This window comes from Zootermopsis nevadensis, unplaced genomic scaffold (genome assembly GCF_977971745.1).
Source record: "Zootermopsis nevadensis isolate Lab colony 2312 unplaced genomic scaffold, Znev_1.0 Znev_ptg000046l, whole genome shotgun sequence".
Classification (NCBI taxonomy): Eukaryota; Metazoa; Arthropoda; class Insecta; order Blattodea; family Termopsidae; genus Zootermopsis; species Zootermopsis nevadensis.
This window is the reverse complement of record NW_028259178.1, coordinates 5021-22878: the sequence shown is the minus strand read 5'-3', so window position 1 is coordinate 22878 and position 17858 is coordinate 5021. Positions and strand designations below refer to the sequence as shown.

The following is a 17858-nucleotide window of genomic DNA, read 5'->3' as shown; positions in this document are numbered from 1 at the left end:
TAGTATAATAACGACATATAGTATTGAGGCAATACCACTAGAGTAGTTTCAAAGTTCAGTAATAAGGTGTTGTTTAATGTTTGATCATTTCTTATGAGTCAGCTGTCAATCAGAATGTGTCAGCAAATACTGTTCTGAAATATGGAATTAATTTTGATGTTCATTTGAAGTCTGTATTCAAAAGATTTTCATAATGAACGGCATGTGACTACAGTAGCTTAACTGCAACAGTTTCTTGCCTTGGGGCATTCTTTCGACGTGTGCTTCGACCATCTGTCGGTGACGCTGCAAATGAGAAACTTGAACGTGATTAACTGACTGCATTTTCTGCCTCAAAAGCCATCACTTCAGGTTGTAAGTGCTCCACTCTGCTGTTATTACTAGGGTCTTCGTGATGACGATGTAATTGTAGGTTGATACTGTGAAGCACAAAAATTTTATTGTACCTAAAACCTAATTCCTCTTCTGATGTATATACATATGTTGTAACAATTATTCCTGCTCTGCACTGTCGGGATCTTTTCTGTTACCAATAATCTAAATTGAACGTTGATTTGCAGAATGATATATATCATTCACAAAATTTTGCTTGTAAACCTGAATGGAACAGCTAGTTCACACATCCACTTTTATTGTTATACATGTTAAATTATGTTAAAAAGAAGTGCATAGTTGTAACGCATTATTCATAATAAAATTTCCAACATTCGAAATTTGGTTTCCATCAGAAAGAAATTTAACTTAAGCACCAAACATTTTAATCTCTTCATTGAGGATATTTACTTATTTCAGGAATTAAAATTTATGTGTTTTCAAATAAAAAAAGCATAGCACTGGTTTTAAAGTGAAATACATTAAGACACATGCATTTATGAAGTTTTAAGAGATATGTAAAGGGAAATAATTAAAAATCCACTGACAATGACATATGTGCACAGATTTCAAATCCAACATACCGAAATGTTAACATTGTATCTTTATTTTGAAATGCACTGGAAAGGTATCATAGACTGCCCTTGTTTAACAAAACACCCCTGTGGAATGAGATTAAGCTGGAACATTTTGTAGGATTCTTTTGCTTTTAATTCCAGCATAGCAATGGATTTACTTTTGGAAGTCATGTTTTGCCCTCCAAATCATGGGAAACAATGTGTGTACTTTCAGAAACAAATATGTGTTATACTCACCCTGCTCTGACTGTCAAAGTTTCCGGATGAAGGGAGCAGAGTACCAGGAACCGGCGTGTGCTGTGTGTGAGGGTGGGCAGATTCTCCTGCACCAGCACAAATGTGGCCGCAGTGGTTTCATTGACTTATGTGCCACACATCTTGTGGTCTATGCGTAATATGTAGGTGTCTCTAGGACTCTCCATTAAGAAGAAGTAATTATAAAAACATCACAAAATGCAGGCTGAAGATTTTGGTCAGTGAGAGAAATGAAGGTATTTTAGTAACTGGAAACTGAAGATCTCCTGAAATCTATTCAAGTGAGGTGCGCAGATAAAGTACAAGAATGGGCAGATAGGTTTGGAGGTCCTACATGACAACTTTGACATGCTTGGTTTGGGACCACAAAGGATACATGGTAAGCAAATTAATTCTATTCCTGTGCAAAACCAGAAACAGAAGTTTAAAAACACAAATAAATAATGAAGATTTGAAGTTTACTAAATCAAAAAGCTCGTAATTCCTCCTAAATAATTCGTATTTGCCCTCACGGGGACCAAAATTCGCAGCATTGAGTTGAGCCTTTACACGAGCTTCAAAATGGGCACTGCAGTGAATCGGTACGTGTTTTGGGTCATAGGATGCGTATTCCTAGTAGCTGACTGAAAATCAGCACCGATTTGAGAGAAAAATGTTGGCTGTAATAATGCCCACCATTCGGTAGCAAGTACTTAAATTAATAGAACGCTATGAAAGTGAATCAGTGTTAATATTATAAAATCCCACTTGAGTAGTGTACGGAAGAACATTCAAGGTTGTGATGACGCGCATGCACTTGGCGATTGGTGGAGGACAGAGATCGATAACTGCCGATTCGTCTTGACGTGTCTAACAAATTAGATGCAATCTTGAAACTTTGCATGCCGTGTAGTGTATTAGAATATAAATAAGCACACAAACAACTATTAACACAGACCCCTATTGCCAGGTCTTCTTTATGGAGGTAATAGTTGTATGTGTGCTTATTTATATAAAACAGATGCAATGTCGATATTAATGCGTCGAGGAAGAGCAACTAGTTGATACCACGAAACATTGGAATACGTAACCCAAGAAACAAGAACGCAAAATGCGAAGAGAAATAAACATCCAAAAATAATGGGAAACAAATACGGTCATAAAAAGAAAAATCTCACACGAGCACACACCTTAATGAAAAATAAAAGACGTAAAACTAAATACGAAAGACAAACATAACCACAAATGGAATCATTTGGGGCCCTGAAAAGGGCCGTTTTTAAACTGAAAGCAAGTCTATTTCGAACTGGTGTACTTAGTGACGGCCTTGGTCCCCTCACTCACCGCATGCTTAGCCAGTTCACCTGGTAGCAACAGTCGAACAGCAGTCTGTATCTCACGACTTGTGATCGTGGATCTCTTATTATAATGAGCCAACCTCGAAGCTTCAGCTGCAATTCGCTCGAAAATATCATTCACAAAACTATTCATGATGCTCATAGCCTTAGAGCTGATACCGGTGTCAGGGTGCACCTGTTTCAACACCTTGTAGATGTAGATGGCGTAACTTTCTTTCCTCTTGCGTTTCTTCTTTTTGTCAGTTTTCGATATATTCTTCTGGGCCTTACCGGCCTTTTTAGCAGCTTTACCAGACGTCTTTGGCGGCATGACACAACCAACAACCAACTTCGGTGCGGAATGCAAATTTTTGGAAAAGTGGTCGTTTTTAAGTGCGTAGGGTTCAAGGCTACTGTTACAACTCCGCGCCAATGAAAACATGACTTGTGACGTCTTTGTAAGTTATTGTCGGTGATTGGGTAGGGTTCAATTCCTCATAGTCCTACAAAATGGAGCGGTTTTTCGCAAAAATTGTATTCGAACACGTGTTACTGCTGTTCTTCGCAATGTCTGGTCGCGGTAAAGGTGGTAAGGTTAAAGGCAAGTCCAAGTCTCGGTCTAGTCGAGCGGGACTGCAGTTTCCGGTGGGCCGTATCCACAGGCTACTCCGCAAAGGAAATTACGCTGAGCGTGTTGGTGCCGGTGCTCCTGTGTACTTGGCTGCTGTGATGGAATATTTGGCTGCGGAAGTTCTTGAATTGGCTGGCAATGCAGCACGTGACAATAAGAAAACTAGGATTATTCCTAGACATCTGCAATTGGCGATCCGAAATGATGAAGAGCTGAATAAACTGTTGTCTGGTGTTACAATTGCTCAAGGTGGTGTGCTACCTAACATTCAGGCTGTGTTGCTACCGAAGAAGACTGAGAAGAAAGCTTAAAGAGTATCTGATTTTTAAAAACGGCCCTTTTAAGGGCCCCAAACTTTCTTAAGAGGGGTTCGTTTGTCACGAAGTACTATGTTATTTGCCTCAGCGAATCTTTGCATTGATCCTGCTGCACGATATGTTACTATCGCTTTCATCTTGTACGCATTGACATTCTTTATTTGTTTCCCATGTGGAATTGGAGTAAGTTGCTCTTATGTCATACGCCGACGACTTCTAATGGCAACGTGTGTGGGTTGCTCCTCACGATTAAACCTAGCTTTGGAGTGCGGTAGGTACAGTATTTTGTACGCCTTTCATATTCGCGACCTAGATATATACATTGTAATAAAGACGATTGGGATACTGTTCTCATTTCAGTCATCCAAATGAAGCATTTGCGAGCCAGCGTTCATTACACCATATTTTCTGATTCCTAGGACTTGCCTTTAAAATTTTCCAAGCTTTTGACCCATTCTGGAGTGTATTTCTGTTTGTACTAAATATGGTTTCTTGTAAGTTGAATGGTGTGGCAAAATTAAAAGACTAGCCCACTTCTGTATTACCACGCGGTCTTCTTCTAACCTTCGTAGTCGAGAATGTGTTGTCTGGTATTCACTTGGTGAATCTGTCTGACAGAATCAAGACCAGATATGTACTCGAGTTTGTAGTTTTCTTCGAGTAATGTATCCAGGTTCACGCCAAGCAAAGCAAGATGTTGGAAACGCCCATAACAAGCACAATATTGAAGATTTCTGTCTTTTGGGTTGTTGCGCTGTGTTGTCTGGTCGATGCTAACTGTAACGTTTTATTTGAGTTTAGTCCTACTAATGTGGTAGCGTAGCTTGGAATGGCGCAAGGCAGCTGATGTGATAATTCGTCTATGAGGCTACACCTTGTTTCCTTATTTCTAACACGACATAAATTTAACAATTTATTAAAACATTACCTACCTAATTCAGGCTAGTTCACTTTATCATTAGTACACTCTTGTTACGTAAATGTTGAATATTATTTAATTTACCCTTACTACCTATACTTGGATTCATCGCCTCAGCGCTTACCTGTTAGAAGTAGCCCGATCAGCTGCACGTTGCTCATAGGTTTGATGACCTCCTGCCATCTTGAAAGTTCTGACCGCGATCTCACTTCAACGTTTCTTTCTTATCCCCTGAGAGTAAGGTGAACTAGCCTTGCAGCTTAACTCTATGCCAGGAAATGACATCAACAGATTCCTACATGCAAATGTCTGCTCTTCTTAATTCTAACTAAGTTCAAATCTCTACATTCCTAATTTACAATATCTTAACCAAAACTAATTCACTACGTTTCAGAGGTCATACTGCCTCCGTCATCAGGGCGTTGGTTAGCATCGACCAGACTACACACCGCAACAACCCAGAAGACAGAAATCTTCATACTTACCTATGTGAAAACCTCAAATCTTACAAGCACAATATTGATTACCATGTAGTGGCATTGAATGCAACAAATCCTGTATTAATATAGGGTGTAGTCATAACTTGGGAGGGTAGCGAAACCGAACCCCGAAATAATGTAAGGAAACATTTCCGTAAACCTAAGCGCTTCAGCGGGCCGAAAAATCTCGGCCAAATCATGCGCTCAATATTTTCGGCGCTAGGTAACCTAACACAAGTGAGTACACGCCAGTCATATAAACAATATAAAGTATGCCTTAAAGTTTAAAATGCCTGGAAGCCTCAGTCCTAAGATTGCAGGGGAACTTTAGCGTGTATCACCAGACATTGAACCCTTATAAAAGTAACGTACTTTCCCCCAACGAAAGTAGGCGGAATGTGTAACCTTTAGCAACTAGAACCCAAATTATTTTCGGTAATCCTTGTTAAAAATTATAGACATACGCATAACATTTGAAAACTTTGTTCAAACGAACATCCGAAAATATCTGGTAAGCATTTGCCGTATCTCATGCGGAAGTAGCACCAACGGCAACTGAAATTCATATTGCGATGATACTGGTCCGTATTTATTGCCATCAAATTACGTAAAGAACAAACCTGGCTTGAATAGGCACGAATGACCCGCAATGTAGCAAAATGCATACTAAACTGCCTGCTAGCCATACGATACTTCATGTATCAAGTAAAGCATTGCAAAAAAAAACATTGCGCTAGGAAATAGAAGTTACGTCCGAAACAAGTAATAGAATAGCACGCAAAACATTCAGAAATCTAAGCATAACTGAATGGCGGAATAACCAAACTCTCAAGATAATTTGGGGCCCTGAAAAGGGCCGTTTAAAATCAAAACCGTTAATTTAACCGCCGAAACCGTACAGTGTACGACCTTGTCTCTTCAATGCATACACCACATCCATTGCTGTAACTGTCTTCCTCTTAGCATGCTCCGTGTAGGTAACAGCATCACGAATAACGTTCTCCAGAAACACTTTCAACACACCTCTGGTTTCTTCATAAATGAGACCGGAAATACGCTTAACACCACCACGTCGAGCCAGCCGCCTAATAGCGGGTTTCGTAATCCCCTGGATGTTGTCACGAAGAACTTTGCGATGTCTCTTCGCTCCTCCTTTACCAAGACCTTTACCTCCCTTACCACGACCAGTCATTGTTGTTCGAGAATATAGGACGCAATACCTGAAAATTTCCAAAATTTCTCTTCTTATGCTTCTGGTCAAGTTGTTACTGTCCAATCACAGAACAGAATTCTCAGTGGGCGTGTACAAATGGGTTTTTGTTCCAACTGTCCAATCGAATTACAGTATTCCAGGGTGGGCGGATCCAAATGCCATCATAGTTAGTATAAAATAACCACGTAAATCGGTCGACACTAAATCTTCCCCGGAGATATTAGGGACTATGGCACGTACTAAGCAAACTGCACGTAAGTCGACCGGTGGCAAGGCGCCAAGGAAACAACTTGCCACTAAGGCGGCTAGGAAGAGTGCTCCTGCTACGGGCGGTGTGAAGAAGCCTCACCGTTACAGACCCGGCACTGTTGCTCTACGAGAGATCCGCCGTTATCAAAAAAGCACAGAGCTGCTTATTCGCAAGTTGCCTTTTCAGCGGCTTGTACGCGAAATCGCCCAAGATTTTAAGACGGATCTTCGCTTCCAGAGTTCAGCTGTGATGGCGCTTCAGGAGGCTAGTGAAGCGTACTTGGTGGGGCTGTTTGAGGACACTAATCTATGTGCCATTCACGCAAAGCGTGTGACTATTATGCCCAAGGATATTCAACTTGCTAGACGCATCAGAGGCGAACGAGCTTAGGTATACTACATGTAAAACGGCCCTTTTAAGGGCCACAATTTCTCTCGAATGGGTTTGGTATGTTCTCCATTTGTCTATGATTATTAATTCTCCGACATTTCTATATCTATTATGCCTTCCAACCATTTCAGGTATTCCCTTTACATGTTAAAATTTGTATTTAGACTTATTTGCTGATGGAATGTTGAAGGCATATTTCACCTATCATTCCTACTTTTAACCCAGACTGATTTCCTAATGTTTAATGCTCAATGTGGGGGTCACTAAGTACATTCTGAATGCATCATTGTCCTCGTGTTCGAACGTAGAATTTTATCAGTTCAACAGATTGTTTCATTTGTATGATTTTGAGCTTGGTGTACAATACAAGTCTAAGACTAAAATTATGTAATTACTCCAGTTCTACTGTAACTAAATACCAACTGGGTTCTTGGGTCACTAATAAATGGAGAACTTATTACTTTATCTATGGAGCCTGAATGTTACCCTGATCTCAGCACATTCTGGTACCTTGTTTAATGAATTCTATGTCTACCAGCCAGCATTTTGGGAACTGTCCTTGTCGAAAGTGAAATTTCTTAAAGACGCATTACAGTATTATTCTTCCTTCTACTATGGCTACATCTCCAAAGTGGTCTTTCTGCAAGCTGACTAAAATCTGTGATGCATGTTACATGCCCCATCCATCTCATCAACCTGGTCATTGCATAAATGCACCATTTTTGTCAGCTACTGAATGTTCATTGGGATAGTGATCTTTGATAAACTTACATTCATCTGAGCCATTAGTAGCTCGGCCTAGTTCCTCTGAGAAAGACACTTATTAAAAAGCTGAAAATGTAAAAATGGCTACTTAATCAAATTCCAGTAGGTCTAAATATGGAAAAACTGTCAGAACACTGGAAGAAATCTATAAGAAGGGTAATGGAAATTGCTGTAGTAATTATTCCAAACATCACTACACAAAATTTTACCCACACATTCTTTGTTAACCCCACCATTCGGATGAAATTATAGGGAATCATCAGTGTGGATTTTGGCATAATCCATCACACACTGACAGGATACTTTGCACTCATAAGATATCTGAGTATATATAAGAATACAATTAACAGTATATCAGATATGGAGTTCAAGGAAGCCTATGATATGGTTCAGTTAGGGTAAAGTATTATTCAACATTCTTAATGAATTTGGTATTCCCACAAAAACTAGTTAACTGATTAACATGTATTTCAGTGGATCCTAGCAAAGTCTGAAGAGGTCTGATGCATTTTCTACTCACAATGGTCTTAAACATGGAGATTTATCACCGCAGCTGCATTTAAAATTTGCTTAAGAATACGTCATTAGGAAAGAACAAAAAGAGGCACATTAGCTTCTGGTCTGTGCTCATGATAATGATAATAAAAACATAATACTATTACACATTAGTAAGGAGAGGCACTACTACAGGTGTAGAAGTAAACATGGAAACTAATCACGTCTCATCGTCAGACAGTGAGATAAAATCATAATATACTTGAAATTGTGACCAACTTCAAATATTCGGTGTAAAACTTTGTCACTCACATTAGAGGAATGATAACGTGTGAAATGTTTAAGAAGAGAATATCTGAACTTTTTGCAGGATAAAGAAACAGGAGGCTGGAAATAACTGAATAAGGAGCTTCACAATATGTCCTCAGCAAAATACTAAAATGACCAAATCAAAGAGAATGAGATACTCAGGGCAGAAAGGATTTCATGTTTGTTTCTAGTAACCCTATATTCTGATGATAGGTATTCATTGAATTTAATGAGTTTCCATTTTTACCGTGATCTTTAGAGCCAAGGTAAAAGCACTCAATAAATGTTAAGCACATCTGTGCTTTAGATTTTAAGCTATCTGTCCATGTGATCTGGCACATTTTCATAACCACACATTTAATCCAAAATCTTCATACAGCATCAAACTAACTTCTTTTCTAAGGTGCTTTCCTTTGATTCCCACAAATGATTACAACTTTTGCATGAACCATAATTTTTTTTGTATTCCAATCAATTGTCCTGTTACACTTCATAATAACTTATCTCTATTATCAGATTTAAAGATATTAACAGTATACTCATTATACATTCAAGAAACCATTTTATATGCAAACAAAATGTGTGTCTGCACTGTAAACAAACAAGTACATACATATAACACAAGAAATAATAATGACTATCATAAATATGTACATAAGGTCATTTTGCTAGTGTGCTATAAACTCTCTGTATGCTTCTAGGGATCCTCTTCTTTTCTCAATAAAAGCTGGATCCCGATTTCCAATCACTTTCTTTGGTGGTAAAATATCCTTTGCTACCCCATGACCTGAGACAAGTTTCTCATGAAGATCAAGAAAATCACTGTATCGATGGAGCACTGTCTATGATATAACGCCCACTCTCACCTTGATCATGTAAACAACAATATTGTCATTTTTCTCTACATTTGGTATCTTTACTGATGTGTCACGTCTATTACTAAGAAAACACGCCATGCTGTATAAAATAAACACGAATTTGTATGTATGCCTCTAACTAGCTAGCTAATACATGTTCCAGAGGTTTAGGGCTGGCCTGATGTCATCTACCCCAAAATTTCGACAATATCTGGGCCATTACACCACTTTGAAAGCTGTACATACTCTTACTTAGAACCTAAATCATTTGTGTAAAATAAACAGCCTACTTCATGCAGCTATGAGGCATTCATATGCAAAAATAAACTCCGAACTACTATTATTCATTACAATAACCTCTATACTCATACAAACAAATATGTTATGAGATTGGTACTACCGTCGATCATAGGGCAAAGATTACTCTTGCTACTTCTGTGGTCGCTTGTAAGTTTGCTTGGCAGTTTAGGGATAATGTGATTAACAAATAAGTTTAGAGACGCATGAATTGCATTAGCAGAATAATTGAAAAAATAATTTCTGACACTGAACGTCGCTAAATAGCCAAAAATGAAACTTTCGCTTCTGATTGAATTTCTGCTTGTGTGTCTAAGATTCGCATTGAATTGTACAATTGGTAAAAAACTGATAGAATGAGGTAGGAAACACGAAGAATTGTATGCCGTATCGCATGAAAAGCACAACGACAGTGCAGATGAGGATAAATTATGGACGGCATTTGATGAACAACTAAAGGAATTAGGCGAGACTCAATACTTCATCAATACTTATGAAATTCAGGTACGTCACGACATGTTTGTTTACAGTCCGTTATCAGGTGGATCTCTGTGCTACTGGCTTATAACTTTCATGCAGACTGAAGAGTAACGGTTCAAAAGTTGCAAGCATAAAATATAATTAATTGAAATGTTAAAAATGCCATTCTGTCTTATCTTATCCATATATCATAATGCAATTTGTGGAAATTAGATGTACAATAACAAGCCCAAATCCTAAAATGTGACAAAGAATACTAATGATTTAAGTAAGCAACTGGTATTTTTCAGCTATTTGGTAAATTTTCTCTGTTGTTACTGTTTCTGAATTTTCATCACTATTGCAACAAAACTGATATTGAAGTGTATTTTCAGCCAGTCGAACCCATTACCTTCAACCTAAGTTCCATAAAATATCATTTCCTAAAGGCCAGGCCTTGTCGCTGCAGCCACTTCCTTCGGTCCTCTGCGATCATCTTTATGCCAGTGTATGAAGCACATCCCATCTCACTGATCGTGTTCTTAAGGTGTGACATTCTTGGTCGTCACCTCGATTTTTTCCCCAATACCTTACCTTGAAAAATGTTTTGGAGGAAGTTGTCATGTCTCAATAAGGAGCTTCATTTTTCTCTTTCGTATTGCCTTGAGTAATTTCCTTGATTATAGTGCAGCATACTACTTTGACAGTAGAGTGCCCAAGCCTTGTGTTCATACTATAAGCAGATGTGAAATTTATAAACCATTACGCAAAGCAGCTATTTCCAAAGGACTCATAGAGACACCTAAGAACATTTATGAAAAACGTGAGAACAGCTGTCATAGGTGGCAAGAATTCTGAGTTATTGAACAAGTAGGGGGTTTGGCAGGGAAGAGTTTTGTCTCCTGTAGTGTTCAGCGTGATAATAATAATGATAATAATACTTTATTTCCTGTAGATCAAAAATACATTGATATAGGATATGTCAATCTATATTATACATTATCAAAATACAATATAATCCCATTGGAGATACACATTAGATTATCAGTAGCCAATATTCGAAAATTCTTCATTAAGACAGTCTTGTAGTGAATAGTAACACCCCTTAATAAGAAAGTCCTTCAATTCCTTCTTAAACTGATTGTTATTTCTTATTTGTTTTATTAAAGTAGGCAGTTTGTTATAGAAGAAACAACCTACTACTGACGGTTTGCTATTATAAAGTTCTAACTTATGTACATATTTATGATAGTCATTATTATTTCTTGTGTTATATGTATGTACTTGTTTGTTTACAGTGCAGACACACATTTTGTTTGCATATAAAATGGTTTCTTGAATGTATAATGAGTATACTGTTAATATCTTTAAATCTGATAATAGAGATAAGTTATTATGAAGTGTAACAGGACAATTGATTGGAATACAAAAAAAATTATGGTTCATGCAAAAGTTGTAATCATTTGTGGGAATCAAAGGAAAGCACCTTAGAAAAGAAGTTAGTTTGATGCTGTATGAAGATTTTGGATTAAATGTGTGGTTATGAAAATGTGCCAGATCACATGGACAGATAGCTTAAAATCTAAAGCACAGATGTGCTTAACATTTATTGAGTGCTTTTACCTTGGCTCTAAAGATCACGGTAAAAATGGAAACTCATTAAATTCAATGAATACCTATCATCAGAATATAGGGTTACTAGAAACAAACATGAAATCCTTTCTGCCCTGAGTATCTCATTCTCTTTGATTTGGTCATTTTAGTATTTTGCTGAGGACATATTGTGAAGCTCCTTATTCAGTTATTTCCAGCCTCCTGTTTCTTTATCCTGCAAAAAGTTCAGATATTCTCTTCTTAAACATTTCACACGTTATCATTCCTCTAATGTGAGTGACAAAGTTTTACACCGAATATTTGAAGTTGGTCACAATTTCAAGTATATTATGATTTTATCTCACTGTCTGACGATGAGACGTGATTAGTTTCCATGTTTACTTCTACACCTGTAGTAGTGCCTCTCCTTACTAATGTGTAATAGTATTATGTTTTTATTATCATTATCATGAGCACAGACCAGAAGCTAATGTGCCTCTTTTTGTTCTTTCCTAATGACGTATTCTTAAGCAAATTTTAAATGCAGCTGCGGTGATAAATCTCCATGTTTAAGACCATTGTGAGTAGAAAATGCATCAGACCTCTTCAGACTTTGCTAGGATCCACTGAAATACATGTTAATCAGTTAACTAGTTTTTGTGGGAATACCAAATTCATTAAGAATGTTGAATAATACTTTACCCTAACTGAACCATATCATAGGCTTCCTTGAACTCCATATCTGATATACTGTTAATTGTATTCTTATATATACTCAGATATCTTATGAGTGCAAAGTATCCTGTCAGTGTGTGATGGATTATGCCAAAATCCACACTGATGATTCCCTATAATTTCATCCGAATGGTGGGGTTAACAAAGAATGTGTGGGTAAAATTTTGTGTAGTGATGTTTGGAATAATTACTACAGCAATTTCCATTACCCTTCTTATAGATTTCTTCCAGTGTTCTGACAGTTTTTCCATATTTAGACCTACTGGAATTTGATTAAGTAGCCATTTTTACATTTTCAGCTTTTTAATAAGTGTCTTTCTCAGAGGAACTAGGCCGAGCTACTAATGGCTCAGATGAATGTAAGTTTATCAAAGATCACTATCCCAATGAACATTCAGTAGCTGACAAAAATGGTGCATTTATGCAATGACCAGGTTGATGAGATGGATGGGGCATGTAACATGCATCACAGATTTTAGTCAGCTTGCAGAAAGACCACTTTGGAGATGTAGCCATAGTAGAAGGAAGAATAATACTGTAATGCGTCTTTAAGAAATTTCACTTTCGACAAGGACAGTTCCCAAAATGCTGGCTGGTAGACATAGAATTCATTAAACAAGGTACCAGAATGTGCTGAGATCAGGGTAACATTCAGGCTCCATAGATAAAGTAATAAGTTCTCCATTTATTAGTGACCCAAGAACCCAGTTGGTATTTAGTTACAGTAGAACTGGAGTAATTACATAATTTTAGTCTTAGACTTGTATTGTACACCAAGCTCAAAATCATACAAATGAAACAATCTGTTGAACTGATAAAATTCTACGTTCGAACACGAGGACAATGATGCATTCAGAATGTACTTAGTGACCCCCACATTGAGCATTAAACATTAGGAAATCAGTCTGGGTTAAAAGTAGGAATGATAGGTGAAATATGCCTTCAACATTCCATCAGCAAATAAGTCTAAATACAAATTTTAACATGTAAAGGGAATACCTGAAATGGTTGGAAGGCATAATAGATATAGAAATGTCGGAGAATTAATAATCATAGACAAATGGAGAACATACCAAACCCATTCGAGAGAAATTGTGGCCCTTAAAAGGGCCGTTTTACATGTAGTATACCTAAGCTCGTTCGCCTCTGATGCGTCTAGCAAGTTGAATATCCTTGGGCATAATAGTCACACGCTTTGCGTGAATGGCACATAGATTAGTGTCCTCAAACAGCCCCACCAAGTACGCTTCACTAGCCTCCTGAAGCGCCATCACAGCTGAACTCTGGAAGCGAAGATCCGTCTTAAAATCTTGGGCGATTTCGCGTACAAGCCGCTGAAAAGGCAACTTGCGAATAAGCAGCTCTGTGCTTTTTTGATAACGGCGGATCTCTCGTAGAGCAACAGTGCCGGGTCTGTAACGGTGAGGCTTCTTCACACCGCCCGTAGCAGGAGCACTCTTCCTAGCCGCCTTAGTGGCAAGTTGTTTCCTTGGCGCCTTGCCACCGGTCGACTTACGTGCAGTTTGCTTAGTACGTGCCATAGTCCCTAATATCTCCGGGGAAGATTTAGTGTCGACCGATTTACGTGGTTATTTTATACTAACTATGATGGCATTTGGATCCGCCCACCCTGGAATACTGTAATTCGATTGGACAGTTGGAACAAAAACCCATTTGTACACGCCCACTGAGAATTCTGTTCTGTGATTGGACAGTAACAACTTGACCAGAAGCATAAGAAGAGAAATTTTGGAAATTTTCAGGTATTGCGTCCTATATTCTCGAACAACAATGACTGGTCGTGGTAAGGGAGGTAAAGGTCTTGGTAAAGGAGGAGCGAAGAGACATCGCAAAGTTCTTCGTGACAACATCCAGGGGATTACGAAACCCGCTATTAGGCGGCTGGCTCGACGTGGTGGTGTTAAGCGTATTTCCGGTCTCATTTATGAAGAAACCAGAGGTGTGTTGAAAGTGTTTCTGGAGAACGTTATTCGTGATGCTGTTACCTACACGGAGCATGCTAAGAGGAAGACAGTTACAGCAATGGATGTGGTGTATGCATTGAAGAGACAAGGTCGTACACTGTACGGTTTCGGCGGTTAAATTAACGGTTTTGATTTTAAACGGCCCTTTTCAGGGCCCCAAATTATCTTGAGAGTTTGGTTATTCCGCCATTCAGTTATGCTTAGATTTCTGAATGTTTTGCGTGCTATTCTATTACTTGTTTCGGACGTAACTTCTATTTCCTAGCGCAATGTTTTTTTTTGCAATGCTTTACTTGATACATGAAGTATCGTATGGCTAGCAGGCAGTTTAGTATGCATTTTGCTACATTGCGGGTCATTCGTGCCTATTCAAGCCAGGTTTGTTCTTTACGTAATTTGATGGCAATAAATACGGACCAGTATCATCGCAATATGAATTTCAGTTGCCGTTGGTGCTACTTCCGCATGAGATACGGCAAATGCTTACCAGATATTTTCGGATGTTCGTTTGAACAAAGTTTTCAAATGTTATGCGTATGTCTATAATTTTTAACAAGGATTACCGAAAATAATTTGGGTTCTAGTTGCTAAAGGTTACACATTCCGCCTACTTTCGTTGGGGGAAAGTACGTTACTTTTATAAGGGTTCAATGTCTGGTGATACACGCTAAAGTTCCCCTGCAATCTTAGGACTGAGGCTTCCAGGCATTTTAAACTTTAAGGCATACTTTATATTGTTTATATGACTGGCGTGTACTCACTTGTGTTAGGTTACCTAGCGCCGAAAATATTGAGCGCATGATTTGGCCGAGATTTTTCGGCCCGCTGAAGCGCTTAGGTTTACGGAAATGTTTCCTTACATTATTTCGGGGTTCGGTTTCGCTACCCTCCCAAGTTATGACTACACCCTATATTAATACAGGATTTGTTGCATTCAATGCCACTACATGGTAATCAATATTGTGCTTGTAAGATTTGAGGTTTTCACATAGGTAAGTATGAAGATTTCTGTCTTCTGGGTTGTTGCGGTGTGTAGTCTGGTCGATGCTAACCAACGCCCTGATGACGGAGGCAGTATGACCTCTGAAACGTAGTGAATTAGTTTTGGTTAAGATATTGTAAATTAGGAATGTAGAGATTTGAACTTAGTTAGAATTAAGAAGAGCAGACATTTGCATGTAGGAATCTGTTGATGTCATTTCCTGGCATAGAGTTAAGCTGCAAGGCTAGTTCACCTTACTCTCAGGGGATAAGAAAGAAACGTTGAAGTGAGATCGCGGTCAGAACTTTCAAGATGGCAGGAGGTCATCAAACCTATGAGCAACGTGCAGCTGATCGGGCTACTTCTAACAGGTAAGCGCTGAGGCGATGAATCCAAGTATAGGTAGTAAGGGTAAATTAAATAATATTCAACATTTACGTAACAAGAGTGTACTAATGATAAAGTGAACTAGCCTGAATTAGGTAGGTAATGTTTTAATAAATTGTTAAATTTATGTCGTGTTAGAAATAAGGAAACAAGGTGTAGCCTCATAGACGAATTATCACATCAGCTGCCTTGCGCCATTCCAAGCTACGCTACCACATTAGTAGGACTAAACTCAAATAAAACGTTACAGTTAGCATCGACCAGACAACACAGCGCAACAACCCAAAAGACAGAAATCTTCAATATTGTGCTTGTTATGGGCGTTTCCAACATCTTGCTTTGCTTGGCGTGAACCTGGATACATTACTCGAAGAAAACTACAAACTCGAGTACATATCTGGTCTTGATTCTGTCAGACAGATTCACCAAGTGAATACCAGACAACACATTCTCGACTACGAAGGTTAGAAGAAGACCGCGTGGTAATACAGAAGTGGGCTAGTCTTTTAATTTTGCCACACCATTCAACTTACAAGAAACCATATTTAGTACAAACAGAAATACACTCCAGAATGGGTCAAAAGCTTGGAAAATTTTAAAGGCAAGTCCTAGGAATCAGAAAATATGGTGTAATGAACGCTGGCTCGCAAATGCTTCATTTGGATGACTGAAATGAGAACAGTATCCCAATCGTCTTTATTACAATGTATATATCTAGGTCGCGAATATGAAAGGCGTACAAAATACTGTACCTACCGCACTCCAAAGCTAGGTTTAATCGTGAGGAGCAACCCACACACGTTGCCATTAGAAGTCGTCGGCGTATGACATAAGAGCAACTTACTCCAATTCCACATGGGAAACAAATAAAGAATGTCAATGCGTACAAGATGAAAGCGATAGTAACATATCGTGCAGCAGGATCAATGCAAAGATTCGCTGAGGCAAATAACATAGTACTTCGTGACAAACGAACCCCTCTTAAGAAAGTTTGGGGCCCTTAAAAGGGCCGTTTTTAAAAATCAGATACTCTTTAAGCTTTCTTCTCAGTCTTCTTCGGTAGCAACACAGCCTGAATGTTAGGTAGCACACCACCTTGAGCAATTGTAACACCAGACAACAGTTTATTCAGCTCTTCATCATTTCGGATCGCCAATTGCAGATGTCTAGGAATAATCCTAGTTTTCTTATTGTCACGTGCTGCATTGCCAGCCAATTCAAGAACTTCCGCAGCCAAATATTCCATCACAGCAGCCAAGTACACAGGAGCACCGGCACCAACACGCTCAGCGTAATTTCCTTTGCGGAGTAGCCTGTGGATACGGCCCACCGGAAACTGCAGTCCCGCTCGACTAGACCGAGACTTGGACTTGCCTTTAACCTTACCACCTTTACCGCGACCAGACATTGCGAAGAACAGCAGTAACACGTGTTCGAATACAATTTTTGCGAAAAACCGCTCCATTTTGTAGGACTATGAGGAATTGAACCCTACCCAATCACCGACAATAACTTACAAAGACGTCACAAGTCATGTTTTCATTGGCGCGGAGTTGTAACAGTAGCCTTGAACCCTACGCACTTAAAAACGACCACTTTTCCAAAAATTTGCATTCCGCACCGAAGTTGGTTGTTGGTTGTGTCATGCCGCCAAAGACGTCTGGTAAAGCTGCTAAAAAGGCCGGTAAGGCCCAGAAGAATATATCGAAAACTGACAAAAAGAAGAAACGCAAGAGGAAAGAAAGTTACGCCATCTACATCTACAAGGTGTTGAAACAGGTGCACCCTGACACCGGTATCAGCTCTAAGGCTATGAGCATCATGAATAGTTTTGTGAATGATATTTTCGAGCGAATTGCAGCTGAAGCTTCGAGGTTGGCTCATTATAATAAGAGATCCACGATCACAAGTCGTGAGATACAGACTGCTGTTCGACTGTTGCTACCAGGTGAACTGGCTAAGCATGCGGTGAGTGAGGGGACCAAGGCCGTCACTAAGTACACCAGTTCGAAATAGACTTGCTTTCAGTTTAAAAACGGCCCTTTTCAGGGCCCCAAATGATTCCATTTGTGGTTATGTTTGTCTTTCGTATTTAGTTTTACGTCTTTTATTTTTCATTAAGGTGTGTGCTCGTGTGAGATTTTTCTTTTTATGACCGTATTTGTTTCCCATTATTTTTGGATGTTTATTTCTCTTCGCATTTTGCGTTCTTGTTTCTTGGGTTACGTATTCCAATGTTTCGTGGTATCAACTAGTTGCTCTTCCTCGACGCAT

The 17858-nt window shown here is 38.8% G+C and overlaps 8 protein-coding genes across 8 annotated transcripts; 4 read left to right on the top strand and 4 right to left on the bottom strand.

Moving 5' to 3' along the window:
- Positions 1-2446: 2446 nt before the first annotated feature.
- LOC147871563 (histone H2B) lies at positions 2447-2907 on the bottom strand. The gene has a single exon (XM_087360727.1). The coding sequence runs from the start codon at positions 2850-2852 to the stop codon at positions 2481-2483; it is 372 nt and encodes a 123-aa protein (XP_087216853.1). The 5' UTR covers positions 2853-2907; the 3' UTR covers positions 2447-2480.
- Positions 2908-3041: 134 nt separating this feature from the next.
- Positions 3042-4013, top strand: LOC147871562 (histone H2A). Its single transcript, XM_087360728.1, has one exon. It carries the CDS (start codon positions 3089-3091, stop codon positions 3461-3463), a length of 375 nt encoding a protein of 124 aa, XP_087216854.1. The 5' UTR covers positions 3042-3088; the 3' UTR covers positions 3464-4013.
- Positions 4014-5704: 1691 nt separating this feature from the next.
- LOC147871561 (histone H4) lies at positions 5705-6101 on the bottom strand. Its single transcript, XM_087360764.1, has one exon. It carries the CDS (start codon positions 6057-6059, stop codon positions 5748-5750), a length of 312 nt encoding a protein of 103 aa, XP_087216890.1. The 5' UTR covers positions 6060-6101; the 3' UTR covers positions 5705-5747.
- Positions 6102-6272: 171 nt separating this feature from the next.
- LOC147871560 (histone H3) lies at positions 6273-6751 on the top strand. The gene has a single exon (XM_087360763.1). It carries the CDS (start codon positions 6310-6312, stop codon positions 6718-6720), a length of 411 nt encoding a protein of 136 aa, XP_087216889.1. The 5' UTR covers positions 6273-6309; the 3' UTR covers positions 6721-6751.
- Positions 6752-13329: 6578 nt separating this feature from the next.
- On the bottom strand, positions 13330-13812 carry LOC147871559 (histone H3). The gene has a single exon (XM_087360760.1). It carries the CDS (start codon positions 13769-13771, stop codon positions 13361-13363), a length of 411 nt encoding a protein of 136 aa, XP_087216886.1. The 5' UTR covers positions 13772-13812; the 3' UTR covers positions 13330-13360.
- A 168-nt stretch (positions 13813-13980) lies between these two features.
- LOC147871558 (histone H4) lies at positions 13981-14376 on the top strand. Its single transcript, XM_087360761.1, has one exon. It carries the CDS (start codon positions 14022-14024, stop codon positions 14331-14333), a length of 312 nt encoding a protein of 103 aa, XP_087216887.1. The 5' UTR covers positions 13981-14021; the 3' UTR covers positions 14334-14376.
- Positions 14377-16067: 1691 nt separating this feature from the next.
- On the bottom strand, positions 16068-17040 carry LOC147871557 (histone H2A). Its single transcript, XM_087360731.1, has one exon. It carries the CDS (start codon positions 16990-16992, stop codon positions 16618-16620), a length of 375 nt encoding a protein of 124 aa, XP_087216857.1. The 5' UTR covers positions 16993-17040; the 3' UTR covers positions 16068-16617.
- Positions 17041-17183: 143 nt separating this feature from the next.
- LOC147871556 (histone H2B) lies at positions 17184-17634 on the top strand. Its single transcript, XM_087360729.1, has one exon. The coding sequence runs from the start codon at positions 17229-17231 to the stop codon at positions 17598-17600; it is 372 nt and encodes a 123-aa protein (XP_087216855.1). The 5' UTR covers positions 17184-17228; the 3' UTR covers positions 17601-17634.
- Positions 17635-17858: the final 224 nt, after the last annotated feature.